This window comes from Taeniopygia guttata, chromosome 2 (genome assembly GCF_048771995.1).
Source record: "Taeniopygia guttata chromosome 2, bTaeGut7.mat, whole genome shotgun sequence".
NCBI classification, from domain to species: domain Eukaryota; kingdom Metazoa; phylum Chordata; class Aves; order Passeriformes; family Estrildidae; genus Taeniopygia; species Taeniopygia guttata.
Genome location: NC_133026.1, coordinates 13,665,844 through 13,688,187, shown reverse-complemented (window position 1 = coordinate 13,688,187; position 22,344 = coordinate 13,665,844). Strand labels below are relative to the sequence as shown.

The 22,344-nt window shown below is 38.1% G+C and overlaps 1 protein-coding gene across 17 annotated transcripts in view; it reads right to left on the bottom strand.

The window, feature by feature from the left end:
- Positions 1-22,344, bottom strand: part of PARD3 (par-3 family cell polarity regulator) — a 442,797-nt gene that overhangs the window by 391,582 nt on the left and 28,871 nt on the right. For all 17 annotated transcript variants that reach the window (XM_030264342.4, XM_030264359.4, XM_072925341.1 and 14 more), the window contains exon 2: positions 3,502-3,603. In XM_030264342.4, coding sequence (XP_030120202.3) covers positions 3,502-3,603 — 102 coding nt within the window. The remainder of the gene's footprint in view (positions 1-3,501; positions 3,604-22,344) is intronic.

The following is a 22,344-nucleotide window of genomic DNA, read 5'->3' as shown; positions in this document are numbered from 1 at the left end:
CATGAACAAACAAGGGTCTATGAGATCTCAGAATATCTCAGAATAAGCACTTCCATATTACACCCAAAGTGTGAGAATTACCAAAGTGTCTACGTGCCTCGATCTAGCAGAAGAAAACACAGGTAAGAATGGTTGGGGTCTGGGTTTTTTCTGCAGTTGGGTTTTTGTTTTTTTTTTTTTTTTTTTTTGCTTCTGAGAACGTCTGCCTACTAAAAACTGATCTGAGGTCATCAAGTATGCTATCATCAAGTTGGAAACTTACCAAGATGACATATGTTTTTTGAGAGTCTTCATACAGAGGGCTACTTTTGCAAATTAGAGAAATCTGAACAAAGCAGGTTAGTAACCTAGCTTTAAAATATTGGTCTAATCACTAAATGCACAAGAAACCTGTATTTTTTTAAAAATGAAAATAGGTTACACAGATGACTAAATGCTAGCTAAAAATAGGATCTTGTTTTGTGTAGGCAAATATTTTTCAAAAACAGTAACAAGTCTGCCCATTTGTATTCATGAATGCATAGAGATATATAACTGTATAAAACACTGATATGTTTCCACTGAAAACTATCCATATTTCCATAGTAAAATCTGGAAAATGTTACATTTCAATAAATTATTAAAAGTTTTCTAAAAAAATGTTACTCAAATGAGCATTCTTAATTTTTTTGATTATAAGGTTATTACCATTATTGTATTAAGCAACTTCACATGCAGTGAAATGTGTAATATAAATGTCCATATCTTATGCTGGCTAAGTTAGAGTGTTTTATGCCCTTTCTCAATGAACTATGTTAAAGGGCTTAAGTAAAGCTGTTTCAGAAAGGAACAAAGGAACAAACAGCTTAGCAAAATCCGTTTTTCCATGTAGTTTGTTTCATGTTTTACTACTTTTTCTTTTTTTTTTTTTTTTTCAGGAGGAACATTACTGAGCATCACAAATTATTCCAGAAAGCAACTTGCTAGCCCTTACTCATCCATTCTGTTTTAGCAAGTGACAACAGAATAACAGAATATAGGGACAGAAGAAGCTAAATAAAGTCACCCTATCATGCTGCATTTTAATGTGAAGGATGCCATCAAAGATATTTCTCTCATTCCATTCAGAACAGCTGCTCTAAGGGTCTTTGTATTTGTTATAGGACAGAACATTTTCTCCATGGAGACAGTGGAACAGGAGTAAATATATTCTTCACATCACTTAAGTGTTTTATTTTACTACGGCAGTTGACTATACAGAGCAGTAAATCCATCAAGAGGACAAGTGGTCCTGAGCTGCTCTGAATTCTGTATTGTGCTGATGTGACACTGCACAATTATAGCAGTAAGACATAAAAGCACCATCAAAGACAAAAATCACATTTATCACTGATCCTTAAGTCTAAAGAACCATGGTCAAAACAAACTGATTTAAAAAATACAGATTTCAGGTACCAAGTAACATAACAACTCTTCAAGAATGTAAGTAAGTTCCTTGTAAAAATGAACACTAAAACATTAAGTTTTACTTAACTAAAGTAGTTTTTACTTAACTAAAACAAGTTTCCAATATCCTAGACATTTCTTGTCCCAATTTTAAAAAAGAGAGATAGAGGAAAATGTTTGATTTTAAGCATAGTTAATCCTACAGACTTCAGTAATCATTTAATTACATGTTTAGACACCATCTGTTTAAATGCTTTTTTACAAGGTATGCTTAAGTGTACAGATAAGATACAAAATATCCCTAACTGGAGATATATTCCAAAGCTCACATATAATGAGATATGTATTAGGATCTAGCAACACAAAACCAGTTGATACACTTGCTATGGAGGCAAAGTAACAACCCAAAACTAAAGGGAACCAGGAAGGTCAGCTGTAAAACACACTACAGGAAACTAAAAACCGATGACTAGTGAGCAAAATACTTGAAAAGATCCAAACGTGAAGGTCAAGTGAGAATGACTAATTCAAGGATATAAACCAGTACAGCACAGTGCATGTTTATATTGCACCTTCCAAATCAATGCTGCAAGGTTCTTTAAAAAAAGGAAATTTAACACATACGTGCCATCAGTAGAGATGAGCTTGGTGAATGCAGTGGTAAATACTACTAATTGCTAAGTATCTTGTCCATCTATACACAAAAAAAATATTGTAATAATGACTTTGTTTGCTTCAATTGCAGTCAGAGTTTTTCAGCTATTAGTCATGCACATAAAAACACCCACAGAGTTTCACTGTAAGGAATTACCCCACTTGAAGACAGTAAGGCAAGGTAACAGCCAAAGAATAAGGTCTTAAAGTCACCAGAATTCAAACTTATCAGGGGAAGAGCACATGAGTAGCTAAGAAGCGCATTTTTCAAGTAAGTCTTTATGTGTGTATATATATATAAAAATATTTATATTTAGTGACAACTTGCACTGGCCTCCCTGAGGCCTGTAAGCAAAAGCTAAACTAATCACACAGCTGAACTTCAATATGAGATAACCAACTAGAGGCTTTAATTAGCTTTTCATGAAATCTTATCCGGGCACTATTTTTACAGAAGAAATTCCTGAAAACTCAGCACTGTTACTCTATACAGCTTGAGTAATCCCAACATTTCAGACAGTGAGGAGTCTTCATGTCCCAAGACTCCTCACATAATTTTTCCTTGTAAAGTCCTGGTTGAAATAACCATGTCAATTAAATTTTGTCACAAGAAATGACTACAGGCAAAGTATCTATTTCGGAAAAATTATCCTAAGAGTCATCATTTGGCCAGTTTTCAGGATCCTTGACAGTGCCTGTTCCAACAGAGGCAATTAAGGATACTGTCTGTGAAGGAATGTGTTCCTGAAACATGTTTCCAGACTGAAGTCTGTATAAGGCTCAGATGCTTTCAAGAGCTTCAGCTTTCCAGAGAAAAGTCAAATATTTACATGACTTTACAGTTTGCCACAGTTTCTTACCCACATGTACTTGTATCTATAACTTCAAACAAACAGCCAATAAACAAAAGGCCTCTGAGTTGACTGTGATCTAAATCTCTACTTAAAAAAGAATAAAAGCACTCAAGGCTCAGTAGTGTATAATTATTGTCTCAAGTTCTGTGTAACTAGCAATTCCTCCAAAAACGATTTTTGAATTAAAAAACCAACACTCAACAGTTTAAAACCAGCATGGTTTTTGGCACATATTCAACTGGTAACACAAAGCTACAACATCAACTTACATATGCTTTTTTTTTTTTTTTCACATTAATTTTCCACTGTTTGAGGTATTTTCGTCCTTGCAGCCTCCTTTTCCTATTTGAACTGGTTAAAGAACCAGAAAGGATGGAAAACCCATTATTTCAATTAAAAGAAAAAGGCTGACAGTAATCAATTTCTCACATCTGTCAGGCAAACTACATAAAAAATGCCTAAAATCTCTGTGTTGGCTCCCACTTTGGGACATGTGCAGGAAACACACACCACTGATGTGCTGATGTGCAGTTTGTGCCATGCTGCTCTTGTAGCCATGTGTACTTACACGGTCTTTGTCATCAGCTACATCACAAAGAATGTCATCCAGATCCAAGATCCCACCATCCCCGTGCTCCAGTCGATGGACTTGTATCCAGTAGTTTGGATCCTAGACAAAAGAAGAAGAAAATAGTATTAGATTATTGCATGCCAATGGGAAAACGTTATTCCACCATATAGTCAACACCACAGTCCTACAAATTCTTGACATCAAACATCTATTTAGGTCATATTTCTGTAAATAAATGTAAATTGAGATGTAAAGCCCAAGTTCTTTTCTTAAATTGTCTCAGACTAGATATATAGTCTTCCCTCTTCTATCAGACCTGAATGAGTCACAATCCCATCACTGACACATAGGACTTTGACATATTCCAAATGTTACTGTACATCATACTCCACATATTCCTTCCATAAAAGGAAAATACAGTCCTCAAAATAAAGTATACCAGACAGTGGTCAACAGGCACAAAAGGTTACATGCAGCTGTAAAAGGTGTGAGGGTTTTACAGAACAGCTATAAAAGGCACAAACCAACACTTAAACACCATCAAAAAGCTTTCTACATGGCCTTTGCTAGAGGTGGCAAATGGAATACCTAAAACTTATACTAAGAACACTTTCCGCATATGAAACAAAAAAATTATATATACACACAGATACATATACACACACATATATGCGTACAAATATGTGTGTGTAGCTTTGTGTTTATACAGGTGTCTAGCAGTAATTGGGAAGACTGGCTTTATAATCTTTATTACTATTTTTGATAGCAAAGGAAGCAGAGGGAGTGAGGTTGTGTCCACAAAGTGTCTCCAGCATATGACCCAAGTGCTGGTTTGTACTTGACATGCTATTCTTAAAGGATTTGTTTCCTAATGGGGGAAAGTTGCCCTGTAAACACCTGGCCTGATCATGCTACATAATCCTGCTTCTCAAATACACCCCCCAACGCCCCGGGCTGCTGTTCAGTGTCTCACAGTGAAAGAGCTCCCTTGCATTTCTCTGAGAAGGCATGGCTGCACAAAGTTTCCGCCGGGAGCACCATCAAAATTGCATCAACTCGTAAAGTTCCTGACTTCCTAAAAATAGCAATTAGCATGAGCCTTTTTAGGTATGGTGTCTAGAAGTGACAAAACGAACAAACAAAAATAATAAAAACATCACGCCAAAGCCAAACTTGTACTGAACAAAACCCACCCACACTAAAAACAGAAGTCATAAATAAATAAATAAGCTCCACCCTAAAAGGCTTGAAAATATTTTGATTTCTCAAAGATAGAACAGGGTAAGAAATGGGACTACCAGAATTCCTCTAAATCCATATACATATTTAAATCCTGACAGAACATGCTGCACAAAGAAACATAAACAGGTATTCATCTTGGCTTTGATATCCTAGATCTCTATGTATTTGCATATGATATATATGCATAAGTCAAATAATTTTGAGATATTTGGTACTATGAAACTTTCTTCATTGTTTGTGTAAGTACATCTTCCTTACATACTGCTGCAAGTCATCATCATCAGATGATCAGATTTCAGAATTACATTTTATAGTCATTAGGCTAGTCATTTCAAAAATTAAATTACAGATTTTTTTCTCTGATTTCTCTAAGTATTAAATATCATTACCTTCCATTTCTTCTAAGCAAGCACTTATACAATTAACTGGATTTCTAGTATGTGGGTTTTCTCTAAATAGACTTTCTATTGTAGCATATTACAGGAGATAACTTAGCATACATTTTTTAAAAGTAAAGATTTGGGAATAATTAAAAATGGCATTACATTATACACACTGTCATGCATACAGAGGTGCCTACATAGCTAGTTAATACACAAATCTGCTCTGTAAAAAAGGTACATAATGCAAACACTATGATAAACTTGTAAGTTTGAATACTCCACTAACACAGACACAGCTGGACAAAGTCACCTGTGTACACCAGAAATCTCTCAACATTTCTTAACAAACATGTTCCAAGGGAAGTCTTTGCAAACTCTCCTCTCAGATTAAAAGGAAAAAAGATATTTCCTCATCCTCCAGCCCATTAAAAAAGTCTCCTCTGCCTCTCATATCTACACCAAATACTGAAACACATTTTCAAAGACCAAGAGTTAGAAGACACAATCAGACAAGCTGTGAAGCACCTTGCACTCCTGAAGGACTTGACTCAGGTTTCCTCTGCTAAGATAGAATTGAACCATAAACCACTCTTCACTGCAAAATCACAGATGGAAAACTTCGTTTGGGCTTTAAGAGAGGCTGACCCCTCATACATCACCCCACTCACCATTTTTCTTTGCAACAATTAATCTTCTTACCAAAGAATGGAAACATTAAAAACAGGTTAACTGCAATACTGGCTCAGTGACCTAACTACATCCATCAAAACAAACAGCACCCAAGCTGAAACTACAACTTCAATATCCATGTATCCATGTATCCTTGGTTTTTTTTTTGCTTCCTACCTCAACTGTTTCCTACCTCCAAGGCAAATGTAAAAAAAACATTCACAATTACAGAATCAATAGCAGAAACACCCATTTCTAAATAACTATTGTGCTATTTCAGCATGCACAATCTACTTAAAAATAGCTTTGATACATAAGCTGCTTCTACTAATTACTTCCTTTAAAAGTTTCCCAATATTGCATAAGAAGTTTTAGATAGACTTCATTTTTACTGCATCACCTGTTAGTACTGCCACAGCTTGAACTGCTCTGGTCGCTTTTCCTGTCAGACAAGGTCCTGATACAAAACAATACGCGAGCAAGACCAGACAAGAAATATATAAAACTAGTTTGGCAAGAATTTACTCTGGCGGGATTTGGTAAGTAAATATGAAATAACAATGCAACTTTTCATTAAAGCCCTCTCCAAACATCAGAACAGTCTTCTCTTGAGGCCCTTTTGCTCTATTACAGGTTTTGCATAAATCAAGGATTTGGTGGGGGAGTATTGGGAGGGAAGAGAGGTCTAGGAGGGAAGTGAGTACTCACATTGTACAGAGATTAGTTACACCATACTTGGGGGGGTGGGGGGGAAGAAACCAAAAAAAAAAAGAAAAAACATTGAAACTAGTGATTTTACCAAGTTATGAAAATCCACAGCCAAGTTTTAGCAATTATTTCTATGTATTATTCAACCAAACAACATGAAAAAAACCAAACTGCATAAACGTTCACATTTAAATTCCTATTCTGTGATCTGTTTAAAATGAACATAATGTTGTACTAGAGTCAGCTCGTATGCACTGTCTGCTAAATACGAAAGAAACTGAACCAGAGTTGATGCAGACTGGAATTTAAGTACTCCTACATGGATGTTACAAGTGCATCTGTATTCATGGCTTGGTCAAGTTGCATTTCTCAATCTCAGCCAGTAAACAGATATCCACAATTCCATACGCAATAGCAGTAGTACGGTGCTGAAACATTTTCTGAAGCAGTCAAATACACTGTTTTGGCTTAGACCAGCTCCTAAAGTGGAAATTGGCTATTTCCAGAGCTTACTGGAGTTGACATAACTTTGTCTGTGGGGCAAAGTGGTCCAGTCACTCCTTCAGGACACCTGAACACCTTTGGGATCACCCTCTCTGGGTGGCAGTGCAGAGCTCTCAAGTGAGATGTCAAAAACGAGGGACGGCCACCAGCACTTACCCACAGCGATCTGTGCAGGGCACCTGCAACAGGGTGCTTACACAAGTCAAAAGGAAAATGTCTTCGAGTTATTAAACAGAAAAAATGAAAATGCTAAGTAAATCAAGTTTATAAAAGTCAAGTTTCTGTAAAAAAAAGAAAAAAGGAAAAAAACTACAAAACAATTTTTTACATCTCCCACAAGTTTTTCAAGAAACCTGCTTCAGAATTACCATTTCGTCAGACATGATGCTGTTGTTTCAAAATCTGAATTTGTATAGGAGAATCAGATTTTCATATTTTGTCAATAAAACACAGCTACATTTATATTCTTTCACTGCTATGATTGTGTAAAAGGGTACTGCACTCTCCAAATCTGCAATGCATTTAGACAGAAAAACAAGTGGTGATAGAGAACTCATTAGCTTCACTGCTCCACCAATGTGTAAGTTAGCAAAGTACAATTATTTTGAAAAAGCTGTGTAGATGCCTTTGTCACTAGTTCATGCAGAAGAACCAGCAAGTTCAGTTCATTGAATACAAGGATAGAAGTAACGCTAAACCTGATTTATAATTTCTTCATTTAAATATTGCATCACTCAGCTCAAGTCTAAGCAAGTCAGATCTCCTGTTTCCTGTCTACACCCATTTAACTCTTCAACTTGACGATGATTATAAAGGTACTCATAATTTAAGCTCATGAGCACCACATTTTCTAATCCTCAGCAATGGAAGTTAAATATTTGCTAAGTGAACATCAGCACTAAGACTGGAAGCAAGAGCACATTACAAAGGCAGCAAGAATGCAGCCATTCACATTCTGTTTATTACATAAAATGACATCTAAAATGCACAAAGGAAAAACTGAGAAAACCATTAGTTTAAGTAGTATCATTCAGTGTTCTGCAGCTAACAATTTCATGTTCCCGCATAATGGAAACAAGGACCATATGTGGAAAACAATATCTAGAAATTAAAATGGAAACAGCAATGTGTTCTTATTAATGGCATAGGAAGATTTCTTATTCCTTTACATCTAAATAGGTGTCCTGGTTTTCACAAATGTACCCTTTCAAAAAATATATTGAAATAGTTGACATTAAAAGTAACAATATATAAGATCATTCTTTAAAATACTTTGTCCCTATCTTACAAGAAGACAGCACCACAAACCTCTGAGAGGTAGCAATCTATTTAACAGAAAGCAGAAAATCAGGCTCTTAAAAGCCTGATGAACAATGCTTAGTGTTTACTAATTGTGCCCGCTACTGCGATTTAATCTCACCTGTCACCAGCAGGATGTCCTGAAGCATCAGAAAAATGACAATAATCTGCCTGGCTACAATTATATACTTGGAGCTGGGATGGCAGAGGAGCGTGTGTGTGTAATTTCTTGTGTGCTGTTTGAAGCCCATGCAGAGAACACTACTGAGAGAGGACACAAAGCTCTCCCCAAGAGGTCTTTGTATGTCTTAACTTTGCCCACGTTTCCCAACTGTGCTTGCCTTCAGCTGCGTGCAGACCAGTTGCCATTACAATTTTTAACACACTAGGAAATCAAGAAAGACAGGTATTTTTCTCCCCACACTCCTATATTTTCTGATCTGTTCTTGCCCAAATAGGAAGTGTATTTTTTACCACACAACACTCTCAGGAAATGGACTGGCTTTGCCAAGCTGAGCTCCCAGAGGCTCTCCATTGCCAACTGAAGTTATTTGTATTTAGATATAATTTATAGCTTTTTGCTTTAACAAAGATCCTTATATGATTTTTAAAAACCACTATCAGCTGGACAGTTGTGCACAAGTATTTTAATGTAACTCTCAAATGCAAACAGACTCGTCACCAGGACAAAGGACAGAGAAGAAGCATATCCAAGTATGTAAATATAACTTCTCAATTATAAATGAAGAGATAAAGGGAAAAATAAGTATATATTATTCGTTTCTGCTTCAAACCATCTGGAATTCAAGATTATAAGGCCATGTATGTGGCTATCTTCACTGGAATGAGTTTTTTGAGAACAGATTCTTTGTGGCAAGAATACACACAGATAAAAACCAACTAAATCACCAAGCTGGGGTGTGTACTGGACTTGTCTGTTCAGCAGCATATGGCACTTGGGCGTGTTAACACTGTCTGAAAGGAAACCATGGTTAATAAAAAACTAATATATCTGAAAATTTGCCAGTGAATTCATTCATTTCCCTGTCTAGCTCTGTGCTGCAGGCAGAAACCATCCAAACAAGCAGACAGGTGCCAAAAGACAGCCATGGAGGCTTGCAACGTCAGCTGGCTTCCAGTTACGTTCCACAGCCTGAGAAGCCAGCAAGAACAAGTCCCTGGGTTTAAATTGCATCTCCATCCCATCATCTGTCTCCTTGAATTTCAGGCACAAAGATCTGCTGCACAACACACAGAAGCAGCAGGGGAAGAATCAGATCCAAAGCCGACTGTGCTCTCTAAAGTACATTGATGCTGCAGCACGGATGGTTGGCAATACTGGTACAACATAAGTGCATTCACTGCCTCAGCGAGGGCACAAGCCACAGAAATACTTAACATTAATGAAAGCAGCCCAGTAAGGTTCAGAAAGCAACTGATACGTGTAGCAACTCTTAAGTTACCAGGTGATGAGTTGAAGGGACAGTTATCTTTTCCATTTCTGACCTCACTCTACCTGCAATCACTCCCCTCACATGAAGTTTAGAGCACATTCACGTACACTTGCCCTGTATCCCACAAAGTTAAGAAAAAAAGGGCTACAATCTACAACAGAAAATAGCTGGCTACTGTACAGCAGAAAATAAGCCTTATCCCTTTCATCTTTTTAATCCTTAACCTTTAAAACTGCTCTTTGTTCCAAAGATGCACCACACTAAAGCTAATTTCTTGCTATTCTGTTTTACTGAGAAAGAGGAATACACATTCAGAAAGGTTACACTTCAGGCTGTAATGAGAGGGTTTGGTGTAGGATTCGACTTTTTTCAAACACAACAGATTATACATAATGTCTTCAACCAGGGGATGCACACTGATTTGATATGAACCAGTTATGAAAAAGAGAGAAACATACAAGCCTGATCACTGAAGCATCTTGTTCCACTTTTGCACTCATCAATGCTTTCCCAGCCTTGCTGAAAGTGCTTTAGCTTACCAGAAATCCATCCAAGACAAAATCTGAACATATGGCAAATATCACTCTTCCTAACACACTGAAATGTTAGAAATGCTTCATAAAAGCAAAAAAAAAAAAAAAAAAAAAAAAGAGTAATATTTGGCTTTGAATACATCCTGTATGTCCAGTTTCAATAACAATTTACTAAAAAATTAATCACATTACGCTATCAGTGTCAGTTCTCAGTACAGAAGTCTGATAGCCAAAAAAATGAGCCAAATAGTCATCCACATCAGTAATTAAATGACTAGTAAAACCCATTAAATCAAACTAATATGATTGGAACACTACTACATTTTGAGTTGTGCTTCATTAATACTTGGGTACAAAAAAAAGCATCAAGGAACTACTTAAGCTTCCTTCAAGTGCCAAAAGGTTTGTATTAGAAATGGTAAATTTGGCTGTTAGCCACTTCACAGTAACTTTTGAATATATATATGAAATCCTTGCTTTTCTGAAATGAAGTGGTAATTTTCTCATCTGTAAGGAAAGTAGTCCAAGGTCTACTGTAGCAGCAAACTTCCTCTTTTCTTACCCTACAAGGATATGCAAGTTCTTCCCATTAATACATTATCCCCCATGCAACATGAAAGCCTGGAATTTTTAACTCATCCACTTTAGATAGAAGCAATCTATACCAATGCACAAGAAATCATATCACTAATTGCTTTAAACTAACTTTCCTGTGTACTGCATACTTTCATTACCCATTAAATAGAATAGAATCTCTATATGCCCCAACAGCTTCATGTCAAGGAATAATTCACATTGGAAGGGACCTGATGACATCCCAGAATCGGACAGGGACCATGCTGAGCAGAGGGGGGATGATCTCTTCCTTTGCCTCCTGGGTATGCCCTGCTGACTCTGGCTGCTACCACTGTGCAGGGCTGGCTCCTGCCCACTCACTGTCCCCAGCCCCAGCCTGTGGCACTGCATGAGACCCCTTCTCTAGTGCAGGACCATGCACAGAATCACACAACTGCTTAGGTTGCAAAAACACCCTGAGATCATCAGGTTCAACTGTTAACCCACTACTGCCAAGTTGACCACAAAACCACGTCCCTAAGTGATACATCTACATGCCTTTTAAATACTTCCAGGGATGCTGACTCAATCACTCCTCTGGGCAGCCTCTTTTCATGCTTGATAACTTTCTGTAAAGAAACCTTTCCTAAGATTCAATTTAAAGCTTCCCTGGTGCAATTTGAGGACATTGCTTCTCATCCCACCTGGGAGAAAAGACAGGCCCCCCACTTTGCTACCACCTCCTTTAAGGAGTTGTAGAGAACAATAAGGTCTCTACTGAGCCTCCTTTTCTGCAGGTTAAATAACCCTCAGCTGTTCCTCCTAGGACTTGAGCTCCAGTCCCTTCACCAGCTCTGTTCCCTTTCTCTGGACATGCTCCAGCCCCTCAGGGTCTTTCTTGCAGTGAGGGGCCCAAAGCAGGACACAGGCAAGGTGTCCTGCACTCACCAGTGCCCAGCACAGGGGACAATCACCGCCCTGGTCCTGCTAGCCATGGTATCACTCTTGCTGACACAGGCCAGGATGTCACTGGCCTTCTTGGCCACCCGGGCACACACACTGGCTCATGGTCAGCCCAGCTGCTGATCAACATCCCCAGGTCCTGGGGTTCTGGCTACATTTCACATGTCTCCTGGCAGCCTGTTCCAAAATATTGCACTGAAAACATTGCTCACTGTCAAAACTCATGACATGATGACATTTCTTTACAGCACACAGCCTTGTAACCACTAGGAGGTGCCACCACCAAAGGGCAGGACCAGGTCAGCACCTGGACTCTGATACCAGCACCAAGTCAGGCACCCACAAAAAAGGAAAACTTACTTTCTGCTGCCACTATAACGCATGTGGCCACCAAATCTGATTATCATTAAATGAAGACTAAAGCTTTACATTTGGCTATGAAAAACTAACACACTTTTCACCATGACTACTGATACTTTACACTGTGAGTAACTATGTTCTCTTTGCTAAGGGAAAGAAGTTAAATATGATACTGCATCTCTAAACTCCATTATGGCCATGCTGGGAACACCAAATAAGACTGTCCTGCCCAAACTGCAAAATAAAGCTTTTACATAGGATTTGTTTCAATCCCATGTAAAGAAAATCTAAGACGTCTACTGAAGCACTGCCACAAACTCCAACTGCAGTAAATCCACAAGTAAAGAAAGATAAATGTGCCCTTTTCAGCTTATTTTACTGTAACACAGCGCTTACTTTATAATCTGCATCTAAATGCAACAAATAATGCAATAAAACGGTTTCTTGATTGCAATTTTTGATTATTAGCATTAGCTTCAGATGACAGATACAAATTACAGTAATCAAATCCATAGCTCATGAATATGCAGGAAAAGGTACTGTTTATAATGGTGCACAATCTTGTATGTAGGGATTTAGCATTTGGGCAACAATGCTGAAGAAATGCAGAACATGCTAGGATTACAGCCTGACAATTGAACCGTAAGTGAACCTGATGAAAAAGTGCTTTCTGTTTCTTCCAAGAGTTTATTTACCTCCACCCATCATTGCAGCATTACTTGGATTTAATAAGTTAGTTGTTTTTTCCAGCCATCACAACATCTCCTCAAATACACTACCAGATTGAGACCAGAATAATGGGTTTTACTGGAATAACCAACCACATATATGTCTGTACATACAGACCTGTATGTTGTAGACCAACACGTGTTACTCCTCATAGACATTAACAAAAAAAAAAAAAAAAGTGAGTCTGGTAAAATGTTTCAAGAAAAAATTTAAAAGGGTAGAGTCATCTACCCAAGTGACATCCAGCTTAAAAGGAAGACCCTAATTTATTTCAGAAATGTACTTGAAATAAGATTTTCATTTGGGAGCCATTAATCTCAAGTACCATGAAAGATAGAAACAATCACTTCTGATATATGTTCCCAAATTGGCACAGTTGCCCCAATCATGTAGCATGTGAACTCTTAACAATGATTAATATACAGAGAGCTGCAAAATCATTATTACAGCCACTGCCACACATTTCTAGCACACTAAGTATAATGTTAAGACAAAATACTAAATCCCACTCTCTGTCCTCATGGCTGTATTATTCCTTGGGGAACTTCTAGAGTTGGTGGGCAGGACTTTGCAATATAAACATCTTTGCTGAACCATGTGGAAGGAATGCACAAGTTACGTGAATCACAGAAACATTAATCTCAATTTAGGTCAGCTATGATATTGCATGTTTTTGATTGGATTTAGAGCTTTAGCATCCCTGGTGCTTTACACCCTGTTAGTCAAGCACAGGGGTACCCACGAGCCTTACAGCCCTTTACAGCCCTTTACAGTTGCTGTAAGTGGGGTGCATGTGGGAGGAGATCCCCCACACCCTGCACTGCAGCACACAGGGTGCTTGGGCACTGCCTGCTGCCTGCACAACGATTCCCTCTCTGCTTTAGAGGAGGAGCAACATGTCACCTGTGGCTACTGCACCAATCTGGTAAATGATACAAATAAAGTGGCAAAATAACATATGCTGGAAAACACCTACAAATCAACACCAAAATAAATATACGGAGCATTTCTACTGATTTGCACTATAGGAAAACCCTGCTAATAGTGAAAGGTTTAGGAGTTTCCCCTGTGCTCTGTAAAACTGTTCCCAAGACTATATTCCCCATCTTTGTCCTCCTCTCCTGTGTGCACATTCTAGCTCAAGCACAGAGCTTTCTACACTGCCTAAGTAGGCTGACATGAGGCCAGGACCCCCACACTCCCCCACTCCACCACCTTGCCTCTAAGGACACTCGTGGAACAGTATCTGTGGTTAGCACACTCCTGGACACAGAAGCAGGTACCTCCAGGCCAAACCCTCCAAGGAAAACTACTTTCCAGTAAGCATCTGCAAAAGCAATGTGGAAATAATCATGGTATCCTGTTAATTTATCTCTTAAGTACTTTTCAAGATACTTTAACCAAAGCAGGCGTTATTTTCATCTCCAGGGAACTATTTGTAGCAATAATATTTAGCTATTACTTTTCCAAATTGCTCAGTCTTTTTTGAAGGAGTGTAATTTCAATTCCTTCTAGTGGCACTGATTTAAGTACATAGTCACTCTTTTCTAAACATGCCTAATGCTTTTCTGAAACTTCAAGAACAATCACTATATAAATTCAACTACTATAATCATGCTTATTTTATAAGGTTAAATAAAACAGATCTGCAATTCCCTTTGAATTCAAGGTTCCGATTGCTGCTAACCTAGGGCACAAACTGCAATGAAGCATTTCATGTTAGTGTGAAGGAGAGGAAGTACCTTTAAACTTTTATAAACAACACTCTCAAGGATTATTTGGGATTTTTCCAAGTGTATTCATTGTTTCAGAAGATAATTTTTTTTTAATTGACGCAAAGGTTTAATATGGCTGTAGTCCTACTAACTGAGCATGTTTAAAATGAAAAAAACTATCACTATATCTGGCTGGAGACCTCACCAGGAAAATAAAGGCAGAACTAATGCTAACTGGTACCAGCTCCACATTTTATCTTTCCTGCCATTTTACTTCAAATCCATGTTTTGTTCAGAGATCAACAGTAAAACAGTTCCTCCTCACAAATCAGCAGTAATCCTCTTTTTCAAATCAGTAACTAAGCTTAGGTCTAAGCTTGAGGCTAGCCCCAGTATAACTGGAATCCCAGTGCCACACTCTTGAGCCCATAACAGAAAACCTAATGAAGGAACCTTACTCGTGAATTAATGAAGACTCTTCATTTTCAAACTTCTCCCTCAATCTCAGTTTCAGTTCCAGAATTTAGTATAAATATGAAAAATCACCTGCCAGCTGCAGCTGTCAGGTGCACCACAACCTCCCCTCGCACTCTGGCTTCTCAAAACCCGCTCTTCTCCTCCATCACCTACATTTGCTTATTACTCACCATCACTTCCATACCTGGTCAGCAACAGAAAATAGAAGGTATTCTAAGAGGTTAAAGCAAATACAGATGACAGCTATTGGAAAACACTTATTTAAAAGCACACCTCTTCCATTTACCACAGCAGCATTCCTTCCAACCAGACACTGCAATCCCCTCCCAGGCCTGACTGCACTTGCACCCATCAATATAAGCAAAGCTCACCAAGCTAAAGCCTGAGAATGGACCCACTACAGCAGGAAGATGGTGATCAGCACTAAAAACCTACTTTTACTTTCTGAGTTATCTTCTCCCTTGTCACCCCCAGAGACAGGGAGCAGCTAACAGCAGTACATTGAACTCCAGAGTTTGAGTCTTTCAAAATCGCTCAAATCTCTAAAGGCATGTCTGCACTCGTCCAAATTCAAGCAGAAGACTTTATTAAGAGAGAAGCAAAACCAGCTAGTCTTCTTGACCAGAAAAGAAAGGGAAAAAAAAAAAAACAAAAAAAAAGAAAAAAAACCCAAAAAAACCCACCATTAAATCAGTGAAGCAATGCCAAGCCCTATTTTGAACAAGAGGTAAACCTTCAAGTCTTTTCAGCTGAGTTGTGAGTATATCACATATAAAATCGCAAAAACTATTTAATTTTTTGAGCTCAGAGCACTTCAGTTTGCATCTCCAGAAGTTTTGATTAATATAAGAATGATATGACAGTGGTGTTTCCAGTCATAACTTATACTGTGGCCTAAATTAGAAATTCCCATCTTCATAACAAGTCAATTTTGGCAGAAGGTACAAAGAAATTACTACAATTGCACACACAGGGACAATGTTAGAAATATAGTCAAGCACAGCATAATATTCCACCTAGAATTATATCTTCAAGCCTGGTAAATCCCAAGTAATTATCTTTCTTCTCTTCTGCTAGAAATTAGAGCGTACCCTCTACTTAGTCAAACCTGAGTTTGAAACCTCCAGCTTCTAGTTATGTGCTTTCAGACCCTTATTAGAAATGTTTTCAATGTAATAGCCTAATTATCTTGTATACATGCACAGAATCCATGAATTATTCATAATTCATGGCAAAAATAAGTTTCACACAGGACTGATTAAAATTAAATAAAATAGAAAAAAATTTGTATCATGTGTTCATTTAGGTGCAGGTCATTTGTTCACAGAAAAGCAGTATTTTTAAAAATACTGCAACTTCTATTTTCTGTGATTAACTCCTAAAAAATGCATACAATATGCTTGACTAAGAATAAGCAACAAACCTAATAAGGTGTAGAGGAGGGAAAAAAACCCAAACCGGTTCTTAGAAACTGCACAACTTTTCTATCAGAACCTGCTGATTTTAAGCACCTGGGATCTCTCAAATGGGTTTCCTACCCAAGTGCAGATCAAAGAAGGGGGCTGTACTATTTCTTGCTAGCTTTGAATAACTAGAGCACAACCAAGGCTACAGGCAGGTACATGGAGATAGTGTCTTGAACTCCATTACAGAGAAAAATCTACATTTTTTCTGTAAGAGTAGAGAAAAAAGAAAATATTTTGATGACTAGAAAGAGATTAAAATATGGCATGTTTTTTTGACTGGTTTAGCATATTTAGATAGCATACACTAACAATTCCCCAGCCAGGGCTGCATCAAGCCAATCAAAGTTTTAAGCCATTTCATCTAAACATAAGGCTCCATCCACGTATTTTTGTAAAACACTTCAAATAAATTAATTTAACTTTGCCAGTTTTCCTGTAGCAACCAACAGGCCTTTGGTTTGTGTCTTCTATATTAATAGCAACTGCAGTGTTAAAAACACAATGGAAGTTTCAATAACTGAAAAGAATTTTGGGTTTTTTAAATAAACCCCTCATACTTTTTTAAATATCAATATGTCTGGACTGATAGAAGCTTGCAAGTATCAAAATAACAACCTTGTATGCATACCTACATATATATATATATATATATATATATATATATATATACACACTCTTGTATATAAAACCTTGAAGCCAAAAATACTGTTCTTGAAGAAGTCTACCTCAAAGTCTTTGTATCTGGATTCTCAGACTGTTCTTGTACTCTGTATACTACATTTTGATTCAGAAGAAAAATTATGTATACTTACACAATTGAAAATATTCCATTAAATAACATAATTTTTATTTTCCAGGAACATGGGGCTTTGCTTCCTAAAGAAGAAATCCTCGGCTCGGCAGAGAGTCTTACAGCTGTTTTCACAGGCTTTTTCCTAGAGAAACGTAACTCCCAGCCATGCACAGATTAAAGCCCCAGCAGAGAAGAGTGGGACACACAACTGCACACACAAATTGGTTACACGCAGCACCTGCACCTGGGCACTGAGCTGCTCCAGGGCTGCACCTGACAGGCTGCCAGGAGAGCTCCCAGGGAAGATCCTGATCTATATATAGTGAGCTGGTCAGATACACAGAGGTCATGAACTTTCATGGGTTAAGACACAGAGCAAGATGCACCAGCTGCAAGAGACTGATAAAGCCAGCCAGGGCCTTTGCTGTCCTCCAAACTCACAGCATGTCCAATACACAGACCCCAACTCCTCTAAAATGAAATCAAAGCTTTGCTGTACTTTCACACACTAGTGATGAAGAAAGTCATGTAGGCTTCAATTTAAAAACCAGACTGTAGATGTAATAAATCCCATGCCTACAAGGTAAGTGATGCGACACAAACACAGCACACACAGGGAGGGATTGCACTCTCCCAGCTGTTGGAAATCAGACACTGACTCACAGCAACACCCTCAGCTAGGCCAACTTCTGTTCCAAGTTCACATGCGTGGACTTCATCAGGAGGTTTGCATCATACAGTAAAGTTCAGCCTTAGTAACATTTTATTTCACTGGATGACTCACACACCTTCTACTCTTCTGATTTTGTAAAGGCTGATGTCATTTCACTCTGTTCTTCCACACACATTGCAGGTTGTTACATTAGGAATGCAGTTCCCTTTCACCAAGAAAGACAAAGTAAAAACGTAAAAATTAGCAATAAAGTAGAATCTTGCCATTTGAAAAAAGAAACAGCTTAGAGATGCTGGGAATCCTCCTCATCCCGAGGAGAAAGCTTTCTTAAATGTCAGCTTTGTGCAAACCAAACTTGAAGTAAAAATGTCAGCTTACTCAAAGCTTTTCTTTGATCTGAAGCTTTTCTAGAAAATACTTCAGTGTCAGTGATTAAGACATCCAACATGTGTTGGAAAAGCAGCAGGTTTATGGAAAACTCTGCAGAGTATGACCTTGCTGCTAGTCCTTCCTCCTCCCCTTCCTCCCAGCTGAGCATCCCTGTCCCATGCAGACTTCCTCTCTCTGAAACAGCCCCCACAGGCATTTTAGGAAGTATTTTTCACAAAAGCTATCCCTTTCATTCATACTTTGGGGGAAAAAAATCCTTACTTACTTTCACACAACAAAAAAAATGTGTTCACTAGCTAGTTCTATTACTTAAAACCATGGTTGTTTCAAAATCCATTTAGCTTTAGGGAAAAAAAAAAACATTAAGGTACCTTGGACACAAAAAGTTCTAGAATCATAAAGTTTGTATAAAACATTCTTTTTGGACTATCTACATCTGATGAGATCAAACATAATACTGTACTAGCCAAACAATCTCCTAAAATATAAAGACAAGGGAAAAAAATACACATTCTCTGGAACTCTGGAGTTTTTCATCCTTCCTATGAAAAGTACAATCTTGTTGCACAATACAATAGAACATATTCAAGCTGTTCTCTGCACTGGTCTGTAAAGTAAGAGTAAAAGCAGACACATTTATGCTGATAATTCTGAACAACACATCTTCTAAATTAAATCCATTTGAATTTAGCACAATGATGTTTTAAAATGGTAATTTATAACCTCCTATGTTAACTCTAACAAAATTCCTTAAACTTTGAATTTTACACAAGTCGTTTCTGGAAAACTGATTCTTCTTTTTTTTTTTTTTTTTTTAATTAAGATTTCCTTGGAATTTTTAGTAGTTTAGCACTTGTCTTTTGATAAGCTACAAGCCACCTTCAAGATTCACACAAAAAAAGATCATATTTTCAAAACAGCTATTTTTCCAAACACCAAACAAACAAACAGAAAAGACTGTGCTTAAGCATTCATTCTCACTTGTGTTCAGAAGATAAACGTGCCACTGAAACAATTAAGTCAATATACAAATGACAGATATCAGAAACAGTTCCATAAATAGTTACAACTGCATATATCACTCTGCATAAAGATATATATTCAGGATGAAAAATCTGGACCTTGGTCACAACCAAAAAGGTATATGTATATATTTTTATCCACACCACCATGACAATCCAATAGGGTAAAAAAGAAAAGTTATATTTTGTTTAGAATTTTCAGACCTCAAATATTAAGACATGTAGACGCAAAGCTTTGTTTTGAGCTCACCTTTTCTGTGAGCATCACAGCCAGGTGAGGCTATAGGTACATATTGAAAAAAGTGAAGGGCAGCAGAGCTGGGTGGGGCATGCAGAGCCGGTGCCGCTGGCAGCAGAACTGCGGGGCAGCGGTGCGCGGCTGATGCGGTGACACACAGGGGAAGCTCCTGCCATCTCCTCCTCCACCCCACCTTATTTCTGACATTAACACAGAAGCCAGAGATTTCAGCAGGAACCAGAATCCTGCTTAGCCAGAGATGGACCATCTGCTTCAGAAAACTTACAGTTCATAGCTGATCCAGTTGAAATTTTACTGATGTACTTCAGTGGATTTTCTAAAATTCATTTTATTATTTCTGAGAGAAGTGTGAACAGGGGTGTTCCACAGGTAGGAAGTAACCTTAAGTTGTCAGTGCTAATTTAGCTAGATTTAATTGTGGAACACTCAGCCTATTTTGGTGCAAGTTCAATTCAATGAGAAGCACTTTCCACTTCTCTGATAGGAATGAAGTCCAGCCTTCATGCCTGCACTGTTTGCGTCGTGTGGCAGAAGGGCTCCTCTCCTTTGCCCCTGTCTGCCTGGTTGCTTCTGAAGCCAAAAAAAGAATATAAAAGGGGGCTTCAGACCAGAAATAAACTTTAGTATACTCTAACCAGCAGTAAAATAATCTTTGGGAAAATTACACAAATCCCTTAGAGACTCTGGGCCTTGTCCCACAACAAGAAGGCTTAAGAGTCTAAATTATATGGATGAAGCATTGGTTAGCTATGGCAAGCAGGAGGGAGGGCACAGGATCAGTTCAGTGGGTGATGTTCATCCATCTTTTGAAGATATGCAGGAGAAGCTCTACGCACAGCACAGAAATCTTACAGGAAAAATATAAAAAAAGGAGGGCATGAGGAGAACTCAGATTTTATAATTTCTAACAGATCTCCATCCTTTAAAAGAAAAGCTCATTACCATTTTAAGCCAAACTCTGTAAAATACAGTTGGTCTTTCACCTAAAACTTGCAGTTCAAACTTTCACAGGGCAGCCCAGAAACAGTGAAATAATAAGCATTTCGTGCAATTACTTTGTATTTAGCTTTAGATTATTTCTGCCTACATAAGTCTCTCTTGTTTCAGCCTTACAGGCAAAAGGAAAAGGTTATTTGAGACTTCTGTTTCTGACATTCTCTTTTGATTACAGACTAAATCCAAAAGAGACTACCCTGAAAGGCCAAGACAAACGTGCAACCACATAATTGGTCTGGCTCAAATGGCACTGAAATCAGGAGAAAGCATCCCCAACTCCAGAGAGCTTCAGTCTGTGCTGCAAGCCACATTAAACTTTGCTTACTGTTTGCCTGAAAAGCCATATACATATGCTACAGGAATGTTTTGCCAAGCTTGAGCTGTGATGGTAGATATGCTATAAAAAACCCTAGTCTTCTGCCAAGATGTGTATAGCACATCTGCATTATTTTTCTTGCTCGCTCGCAGAAAACATTTTAACTTGGCATAGAGCATCACATTTTATTCTAGTGAAATTCTTGCAAGAAGCACTTGGGAAGCAAAGCAAATAAATGAAGTTCAGAAATATATTTGATTCCTAACCCATGAAATGTGCAAAGAGATTATTGTCATTTTGCTACAAAGCAGGCACTGTGCTATGACACAGGGCAATTGGCACATATGCATAAATAATGAAAGTGTGTCATAATCTGAAAGATGTCCATACAACAGCCAGTTCATTAGTTTATATGACCCCCTCCTTCAGCAGATGAGAGCAGATTTGGTTTATATCAGACAACAACTAAAAGAAAATTCTCAAACATATTGTCCATGACTTCAAGGAAAAAAAGGATAAATAAAGGAATTTCAGTGTAATATCATTACTAGAAGTTTTGCTCAGCTACAACATGCAGGACAGAAACAACTGGAGGTCATATATTTTATTTACCAGCACAACAGTACTTCCTGCCCTTGAAAAAACACCACTGCCAAGATCTAAGCCACCCATCCATTAAGTTTTTTTTATATACATTTTTGGTGCTTATTATGTTCCTGTTTATGTTGATAAAAGTGTTTTATTTACTGTAGTTAAACTAATATTGGTAAATCTTTCATTTTCAAAAAAATAAGATCTAGACTAAAATTATTTTGTAATTTATGATATAGTTTTTTTTTCTTTTTTCTTTCAGCTGCTCTAGGAAAGAAGAAGGGAGAACCAAGGCATGCTTAATAATCTAGTATTTATCTATTCAGTCTTCAAAACAAAATTCTAATGCTGGCATACCTGGAGCAATCCCTTCTTGCCCTGCCATCACCTGCAGAAGTCTGGCCTTCAGCAGCATGGGTGACTGCAGTGATGGGGTAGAGGAACAGGGCTGCCCCAAGCCAGAGGTGGTGCAGAGGTGCCTGAGAGGCCAGACTGAGAATCCCATTCCCCTTGGGACAGCAGGGCACCAACAAGGCACAAAACACCAGCCAGAGCTTGATGGGACACAGCTCTCCACCCACCTGATGCTAACTCACAGCCAGTGTGACTTACTCAGGGATGCTGTGACCAGTGGCCCCAGACAATTAATCTTTTTGCTATTTCTTCTCTCTTTAATTGGCTTTCACAAAGTCTGCAAGTAAGCAGCTCCCAAATGCTGTCTCTGCAGCAATGCAAAGCACAGC